At 43.6% G+C, this 10,462-nt stretch overlaps 1 protein-coding gene across 1 annotated transcript in view; it reads right to left on the bottom strand.

Annotated features, from left to right (window-relative positions):
* Positions 1-9,931, bottom strand: part of nxph1 (neurexophilin 1) — a gene marked incomplete at both ends in the record, with an annotated part of 50,711 nt that extends 40,780 nt beyond the window's left edge. Inside the window, one exon of the mRNA XM_079288490.1 lies at positions 9,878-9,931. Coding sequence (XP_079144616.1) covers positions 9,878-9,931 — 54 coding nt within the window. The remainder of the gene's footprint in view (positions 1-9,877) is intronic.
* Between the last annotated feature and the right edge of the window lie 531 nt (positions 9,932-10,462).

The raw sequence follows: 10,462 nt of genomic DNA on the forward strand, positions 1-10,462 counted from the left end.
AAACTTTTGAGTTGTTTACTTGTTTTATTATGAGCAGAAGGGAATAAGCTTTTGATCAACATTTACATCTATTTTGCTGTCCGTGTAGTTTTTACATACCAGTGATATGTTATGCTCATTTGGACACTATCACTGAGATAAAGATGAACTAGTTCAGTGTCAAATATACCATTCAATGGAGAAAAACATGTGAACAACAAAAATAAAAGAACACATTTCAAGTACATCTTAGTTATCGAATGATAAATATTGTATGATCCGCTGAAATGGAAGGAATCTTCTTATCTGGTCAATGAATTGGATGATATAGCGGTACAATAGCATTATGAGGGTCACTATGACATTTAGCGCTTAAGCCCCCCTAAAATAGGCCTAACGACGCCCCTGTGCTCAACCAACAGGAACAGTCTCATTCATTTAACCACAACCAATATGTTATTAATAACAGTACATTGTATTTGTGTTGATGATGAAGTTAGACCGTTGATAGTCAGAGGATGTGAGGTAATAACTCCTCCATAGTGGTTTTTCCTGCTGCATTAGTTACCATGGCAACAGAGCTTGAGATATGTGAGACAAATGAAACTTAAAATGACACGATGATGTTTTGTGAGAAAGCCCAGTGCTCATAACAGTAGCTCTGATGTAACTATTAAAGGATTAGACACAACTGCATCACAAACAAAGTCATGTTTAGATTTATGATAACTGGAAAAGTAATTGCTGGACAGACTCAGAACGTTTCACAGGGTTTTAGATTCAGTTCAGGTCTGCTCAGAATGTTACAGGTATGCAGTTTTTGGTCTGGAGTTGTATGCACTGTTAGGGTGGAAAAGCCAGTGAAACACAGACTAATAGAATCCTTTAACAGCTCGTTAGACTGAAACTGGCTTTAAAATCCTTTCACGTCCACTGCAATGCTACAGAGATAGTCCAATACTGCCAGCCAGCATATGGGTCTCAACCTGGGATGGGAGTGCTCATGAATGTTCATCACTCATTGATTTCTTTTACAAGTCATCCGTACATGTTTCTGGAGCGGGCCAGTCATTGTAACGTAACAGGATGGAAAGACCTAAAGATGGAGATAACGGACATGGCTGGTAATTCCCATCAGCGGGCGACGTGACTATCGGACTGTGCGGCAGACGTGAGCTCCGATGGCAGATCCATCACTGCCGAGGCAGAGGAGGGAGGCGTCGTCCTCCTCTCCATTTCCACATTTCAGAGAGCAGCATCTTAGCCTGCTCTGTTTCACTGGTCAGTCCAGCCCATCAGCAGGTGAGAAAGCTATCTGTCACTATACAACACCGAAGCCCCCGGCTGCATTGTATCCATTCAGTACCAGACCGCAGGTAACTTAGACAGTATGTGTTCACTGCAGTTAATGACTGACTTCAGCCTGAGCAACTGGAACACGTATCTCTTCAATATGTGGATATTATGCGACCCGGTCATGCACTGTAAAGAAAAAAAGTCCTGATCTGTTAATCATGTACTTGAAATGTGACAAAGCTGCTTAATTATATTACATATATTAAGGAAATTACTTTAATATCTAACTTTTCTTCAAAATGATCATAATCTGTGTATTTCTCATGGGTGGTGGGTGATGGCAGCTCGTCGGAGAGCATTGTTCTGTGTTCTTCTATCAAGTTGTTTGCTTGGAATGCTGCCACACAGTGCTGTAGATAAGAGTACATGTACAGGGCAGTAATCATAAAGATTACATAAGATCCTACTTTGCATATTGATGTGTTTCATGTAATATGTTTGCCAGCTGTATTTGTCATTGAAAATGAGAGTAACTCATAATGTGCTGAGCTAGGAAACTAAATACATTCAAATGAAGTGGTGATTCATTTTATTAAAGGCGGAGCTTCAATGAGGTATTGGAGGAAAAACAAGAGTTCTATTGGTGGAAGCAAGTGAACTCTTTCTGTTGATCAGCAAGACACAAGTGATGCTTATGTGAAGTATGATGACGTATCCAGCTGTTGGACAGGCCAAGCATGCAGCCAACAACTCAGACAGAGCAATGTGTCCCTTGTTTATATTTCTGTCTTTTTCCTTTTCTTCCTGTCAAAGTTTTTTGACCTTTTCATTTGCTTGTTTTTTTTGCAGAGTTTTTCTGGAATCTAGTGAGGACAGAAGTTTTGTCCCGTTTTAAAATGATATCTTTTTGTTCATATCAAATCAAAAGCCCAATTGGCTGATGTGTTCCTGGGTGGGATGAGGGATCATGTCCTAGCGGTTGTGAGGGAGAAGTATGGATATTTTTAAGCCAACAAAAATGAATAAATAAATATGAGGAACTTGTCTTCGGTGTTGGGGTTGTGTGGGGAATCGGACTTGAAACCAGTATTATCAGGTAGAAATAAAGCGTCTGGAGGCTTCCTGGTCACATCGGTGAACATGTAATTACAAAATCTTCGGTTTGAGTCGGCTGAGTAGCTTGCTTGCATGTCATCCCTTTTCTCTGTTCCGTCATTTCCTGTCAGCTCCACTATCTAACACAGGCCCCAGACGTATACACCGTGTATACCAGAGGAAGCACATGTGCAGAACTGGACATTCCAAATTGGAGGGATGAGGGTAAACAGGACTGAAACAACTGTAAAGAGAAGCAGCCAACATGTCAGCGTGGGAAAGGCTGTGGAGCAGATCTTAATGAGCGGCATTGGAGAGGAGTCAGTGAGCCTCTGATCAGAACTAATGGACCAGTGAAGCCATCACCATTACACACACACACTCATTCTCACATGTTGAATAATAATGCTGATTATTTGGCCTGTATGGCTCATTGTGCACACAACAGGAAAATATGAAAAATAATAATCATTTTTCAATTAAATTGGAATTACATTTTTTAAAGAATCTGTGTTGTTAATACTTTTGATGTTTTGTAAGTTAACACAGTTGAAGTGATGTTAAACCACAGTGAAGGAAAACAAACCAGATACAGCTGTTATAGATGCCTTATTACGACCTTATTATGCATCCAGCACAAAGCAAATATTTATTCTGACATCTGATGAAAGTATTCAATATTCACCCTTCTGATGGTCATGTTTCCTCCACCGCATCCTGAGAAAGAAAGCGTTCTAAACTCTGTGTCTGGTGTTTGCTGCTCGGCCTGCTGTGCACTGAGTTTATCAGAGCTGTGCTGAGACGGAATCAAAACAGTAAAGCTGTGGGCCAATAAACCAAAACAATAAACTGAAAGATGCTAAAAGGCCTCACAAAGCCAGGGAAGCACAGAGTTGGTGAAGATTCTCTATCGTCTCGAAGAATGACGCCTTTCCCATTACAGTCATTTAACGGGAGACATGAACGAGACAGCACGCAACTTCCCCAGTGGACACTTACATTGAGACACATTTGTGTTCTCAAAATCTATGTCTAAATTAGCAAATAAAGCATTATCTTATCAAATATTTCCAAAACAGAATTCTTTCATTGGATAATGCCGGTTCAACACGCGTTATTGACATATTAGAGTCGATGGTTTCTCTTATACGACACAGAAAACACTTCATAATTTTGCCGCATTTATGGGAATACAATGTAGTATAAGTGAGTCTCTGAATGAAATATGAATGAACCGCTCTGTGTTAACCTTCAGAATACAGAGAGAGAAGGTTGGAGTCTGTGAGCTGCTGGAGTTCTGGCTCAGAGGAGAAAGAAAAGAGCAGAAAAGGTCCTTCAAAGAGATGTTTGCACTGCAGGTGAACCGGTGCAACATTGAACTGAAAGACATAACCAGCTGATTAATAACATGAAGACTGTTCTTTTTATTACAAGTTTTCTGAAATGTTACATTCAATATGCAAATGAGGCATTATCGAATGGTAACGTTTGGTGAATTTAGGAGAAATCTACAGACACAAATACACAAAGTCAATAAAGACCTGAACGAGTATTTTGGATGTTGATAAAAGAAGATGTGAAAAAGAATGCAGGTGTCTGGATCTGAAAACGAGTGCCAGCGAACAGGCTGGTGAGTCGTCTCATGTGAATGCAGATGTCGGTGTGTGTGTCGGAGAGGTCTGCTCTATTACTGCAGCTATGGCGAGCCGGCGCATGGCCGACTCCGCAGCCAGAGGAGAGCCTGCAGATGTAAAGCAGGACCAGGTTATCTAGACACTTCTCTCTCGCTCTGCTTCAAAGTGCTGCTATCGAGGTGCCACACTCTCCTCCATAAACGGATTGCTCTATGTGGAGAGGGAGGCGAGGGGGGGTGAAGCTCCCCTCAGGATCTAAGCTGGGTCGTGAGCCGGGCTGGAGAACAATGCCCTTCAAGCATCAGCTCCAGCTTTGACCTTTGAACTGTGAATGCGATTAAAGATGTGGAGCAGCGTGTGAGGAGAAGAGAGGCTGTGGCCATTCATCACAGACCCTAGCGCCTCAAACACACACACACGCGCACACACACACACACCTCAAACATACCGTCCACACACACACTCACACACACACACACACACACCTCAAACTACCGTCCACACACACACACACACACACCTCAAACATACCGTCCACACACACATCTCAAACATACCGTCGACACACACACACACTCTCACACACACACCTCAAATATACCGTCCACACACACACTCACACACACACACACCTCAAACATACCGTCCACACACACACACACACACACACACACACACACACACACACACACACACACACACCTCAAACATACCGTCCACACACACACACACACTCACACACACACACACACACACACCTCAAACATACCGTCCACACACACACTCACACACACACACACACCTCAAACATACCGTCCACACACACACACACACACACACACTCACACACACACACACACACCTCAAACATACCGTCCACACACACACTCACACACACACACACACACACACACTCACACACACACACACACACCTCAAACATACCGTCCACACACACACTCACACACACACACACACCTCAAACATACCGTCCACACACACACACACACACACACACACTCACACACACACACACACACCTCAAACATACCGTCCACACACACACACACACACACACACACACACACACACTCACACACACACACACACACCTCAAACATACCGTCCACACACACACTCACACACACACCTCAAACATACCGTCCACACACACACACACACACACACACCTCAAACATACCGTCCACACACAAACACACACACACACACACACTGATGACTGCAGGGTGCACAGTCAGACTGCTTGTTCTGGGAACATGTGAAGGAGATTCCACTCTAATTAAACACCACAACAGATCGAATCCCTCCACCAAGATCCCAATAGCCATCCCTGCAATGATGCATGCAGAGAAGAAGAATAACCAGGAGCCCAACGTGCCCATTCAGCAGTATGCTATTACCATTGACTCTGTGGCCAAACAGGTCTAGCGTTGTTGTGTTCGTGGGAGCGTGCGGCTGCCTGGGGAGGCTGACCTGAGATCAGACGGGCCAGGACTCAGAGGATCACACAGGTTACAGTTCAGGCAATGCAACAACACCGAGTCAGCTTCACGGGTGAAAGTTGTGCAGCGTCCATCTCTCTGCTCGACTCACAGCACTCTGACTGGAGGTAAGAGGTCGGCCTCACACGAGACACCTCACTTTCAAACTTGCTTATTTTTTTGAAAACCTCATTTGTTTTGTCCAATTTTAATATTGAATTGAATTGCAGCTTCAGAGTTCTGGCTGTATGAGCCATTCAGCATTACACATATACAGAAGGGAAGATAAGGAAACACTTCTAAACCCAGACCAGCGAGCACAACTGAAACAATTAGTCGATTCAAGAATTTGTCAATCAACATCAAATGAATTAGGAAGTATTTTGACAATCGATTTACCTTTTCAGTCATTTTTCAAGCATAGAATGACTGACCGTCACTGGTTCCAACATCCAGTGAATTTGTCCCCTGAATATCTTTGGGTTTTGGACTGTTGGTCAGCTGAAGTGATATGACACATTTTCAACATTTTATAGACAGAATGAATCAATTAAAACATATTAAAAGCTTAATGAATAGAAAATAATCTTTAATTGCAACCTAACTAGAACACAATTCAAACCCGAGCGGAGGTTTAATGCTAATGACGATCAATATTTGAGACTCAAGCGAAATATGAAGATGGTATTTCAGCACATAGTCTTTTTTCATTTGAACAAGACATATGAAAATAACATATATTTGCCATTTCTATACTGCCATTTGGTATACATATCTATAATATACATAGACACCACCTGCTAAGTCTGTAGTGTGTGTTTACTATTTATTTAATCTTCAATCTTCACATCTCTGACACCTGGAACCTCCTCAGGAAGAGTGGACGTGTACAAGGCCTCCGAAGCCCCCTGGAGTCCTTTAAGCACCCCTGAAGCTCCACGTGGAGAGCCAGCTACGTATACGAAAACATTTGCCGCAGCTGGCAACCACTTGTCACCGCCTTGAGAGGCAGCGGAGCCGCTGGGAGGAAGCCGGTGACTGTAACAGAGCTGGCTGCTGAGCTAAGGCCATGAGGCGGCGGTGGGGGAATTGCAGTGTTGCTCTCTGAGACTGAACTCTCAGCCTCTCGCTGGCAGCCGGGCTTGAATAGCTCCAAAGTGACGCCTCCATGCTGCTTTGAAAGCGGAGTAGCACATAGGTTGAACAAGGAACTGAGAGAAATGTTCACTTCGTCAACGTCTGGGCTGGAAAAAACACAAGCCTCTCAACACACTCTCCCTGCTACCACTTGATGACCACACAATACACTTGTCCGATGTGTGTGTGTGTGAGTGTGTGTGAGTGTGTGTGGGTGTGAGTGTGTGTGTGTTCAGTCTCGCAGCATGTGGGCATTTGTGCGAATGCCGTTGCTATATAATTGAATTAATACCAGCCCGCTCTTGAATTCAGCTTCAAAGAGCTTAATGAAAACATATTGCATTTTTATTGAGTTATTATTATGAGCTCATATCTCAGGCCTGTGGACTGAAGGGGGTGAGACGGGGTCGGGGGGGGGGGGGGGGGCACCCTCTGTGAGCTGTGCTGTGGGGATCTCAGTGGGACTTTCTTTGCTCCCCACTGCGTAGACTGCGTGACACTGCAGGCCCCATTTGCACTGTTTGATAAGAACACTTTGATGTGACTGTGGCTGTCGCCAGTGGTCCACTGCATCTCCCAGGGGAGAGATGAGGGGGGGGGGAGACTTTCAAGTCACAGTGCCTCACCGAGGCCCAGACAGAAACACGTCTGCAACTTCAATTTATTAAAAAAAAAAAACACTGTCAGCAGTGTCAACATGGCTCGAATCCTTAAATCCTTAAATGACGGTGATAAGAGAGAGCAACATAATGATTCACTCCAGACAACTCTTAAATACACAACACAAGTGGGTGTAAAAGACATAAATAGAATGAGTGTCTACATTATGAATAAACATTTCAATTAAATGAAACTGGACTTTTAGCAAAAAAATAAATCAAAACAAACGTGAATTCCAGAGCTGAAATATCTGCTTTCAAAATGCCTCCTCATCGTCTTTCAGCTGCTAACCCGCACACAACATGCACTACGGTGATAGGCATATCTCACAACTTAGTTTAAGAGGAAATCACAGTCAACAACAATGTTGTATTGTATTACAATGATATTGAATTCAAATCAATTTTCCTCAGTGTGATTTATGAAGCTGTGTGACGTATAAGACAATAAACCGAATTTAACACGACACCTTTACACTTGTATCCACGTCTCTGAATTAAATGTACCTGGGTTCCATTAAAAGATAAAGTATGAAATAAAATCACGGTAACCCCCGATGGCATGCTGCTGTCCAGGAACAATAGGAGGCGTGTTAATGGGTTAGTGGGCCCGGTGATCGTCCCGCTCCGTGCTGCGTACTGTATTGCTGCTACCTGCGCTGGGCTGTTATCGGGGTCAAGGCGCGGCTCTCAGACAAGAGGCTTAAGCGGAGACAAGAGCCGTAAACACGGAATAAAACCATCAAAGTTCAGCTCTAATACCCGCACATGTGGATAAGGCGGGCTGTTAACGGGCTGCACAATAAGCTCTGTTGACTCTGGGCGGAGAGGCATTGTGGTTGTGTGCCTCTTTCTTTTTCCAGCTACACAATTCAACTCGGCGAACTGGATTCATCAGAGAAACCGAGTGGATTTCATCACCACTGCGCAACATAAACACACACCTTTCCCTCGACAGTATGAATTTTTAAATAAATTAATGTCCATAAATGACGTCAAGCTTGTGAATTCAAAGCAGACCGACAGCACAGGAGTGTTTCACGAGGAAGAGGAGTTGCCAACATTTGGATCCTGCAGTCAAACATGTTTCAAGCAGAGAATGTTGTTAAAAAGAGGTCAAACAATAGAACTTTAAAGCTTACTTTTACATATTTACACTCCATTTTAAAATTAAAATAAACTATTATTGTTCGGCCTGCTATTATTCTCATTGTGGCTACATGCAGCATTTAAATACTTTCAGCACCTTGGAGAGCTCCAAGTCCACCTGCTGCGTGTTTTATTTTGCGTGTTAGCTTTTGTATAAATGAAGAAGTCACACACATTTACACACCAAATTCACTGTATACAGAGCCTGCAATACCACCAACGAGAGGTTCAAACCCATGTATAATACACGGGATTATTAAAATGCCAGTATGTTTATAACTGCATTTAATACAATTATTTACAGGCATTCATATTCATTTCATAACGTAAAATAATTCCGATTTCTAAGTGATTACACCTGTAGACTGTGGGCTGAAATCCATCAAGTGACATGTTTTTTTAAATGTATTATCAATTAGAAATACAATATTAGAAAACTACGGGTACAAAACATAAAATCGAATGATAAATATCACTTTCTTGTCTAATTAAAGAAGAGCCGGATTTAGGCTTTCTCTCTGTTCAGGACTAATATTCCATGAGATCTAAAAAGTAGACAGAGAATTTAAAAGGTTGAATAGAATCAATTTATTTTCTTTTTTTGTGTTTCTTCTATTTGTTTGTGTGTGATATCGTCTTTCTGTTGTGTCACAATAACACTTGAATAAAACAACACAGTAAAGCCTCGCTCGGTATGTCAATCTAAACAGGATAAAGTACTTCAACTAAACTGTGTATGGAGTATATTGTCATGTTTATAAGCAGAAATCAGTTCTCCTCATGTTGTTATTAAGGTTCTATCTAAACGCGGGATGTTGGTGTTTTTTTCCAAGCATTGAACTAAACCTAAAAAACAAGACAGCCATAAGGTATGTATTCTTTTACTGGTAAAATAACCAGTCAAACAAGGCTCGAACAGGAGTCTGTCATCAGGAGCCGGTCTCCGGCGCTGTGGGGTGACTTCTTTGGTTCGCTATGGCGCCCCCGTGAGACGATTTCACTGTCTGTGCCATTTAGTGACCGCTGCTTTAGGTATCTGATGTCTTCAGTGTTGAAATAACAAACTTGAAATATCATGACAAATCTCCCATCTGCATTATATTCTTTACCTGCGTGAAAACCCGATTTCCTCAGCAATTACTGCATTTTACGCACAGCGGTATCGCGCGGGGAAAGGACCCGCCAGGTGCAACTTTCACTGCCAAACACTTCTACAAACGGAAGCGCTGATATAAAGTTTTACTCACACATGACATGATATGTACTGTACCACACTATGAAGTGACCGAGCAGCCGCGTCTCTCCAGTGTGCGTCTGCAAATGCGCAAGTTTAAGAAAAGAATAGCAATGATGGCTTTTAAACTATTGTCGGAACAGAGCGAAGGGGAGAAAAGTTGAGCTAGAAGTATACAAGGCTGAGACTCACCAGGAAAAGTGCAGGCGTCAGGAGGAACACGGCGCACCAACACGTCAGCTGCATCCTCTCAGAGCTCAAAGTTCCACCAATGTCCCTCGGTTGGTAGTTGCGGCTTTGCGGACCATAAATCCACCTGGTATCCGCCTCACAGCACGGTCGAGCCCCTCAGCAGCCCAGGCGAAAAGGACACGACGCAGCCCATGACCGCGGAACAAAGGTGAGAGTTGGAGACTTGTGGTGGGGGGGTGAGGGGGGACAGGACGGAGGAGCCGATGAAGAGGCTGCTGCTGCTGCGGGCTGTGATGGTGATGGAGGGAAGGTGGGGGTGACACACGGCGGTTACTTGAGAGTTAATCCAGGTAGGGAGAGCGGCAGGGTCATAGCTGTGAGCGGGCTCGGGTCCTGATTGTCTGACAGTTTGGCGCGCGCAGCAGGTCGGAGCGCTCCGATCTGAAGAGAGCGGCAGGGCTTTCCGCTTTATAACACACGCCCGCGACACAACCAAGGGAGATTCAAGCTCTAGGTTTGGGGAGGGCAGGGGACGAGATTAGGGAGGGGGAGAGGCAGGAAAAAGACGAATAAAACGAGAGGAGA

This window comes from Melanostigma gelatinosum (assembly GCF_949748355.1).
Source record: "Melanostigma gelatinosum genome assembly, chromosome: 17".
NCBI lineage: Eukaryota > Metazoa > Chordata > Actinopteri > Perciformes > Zoarcidae > Melanostigma > Melanostigma gelatinosum.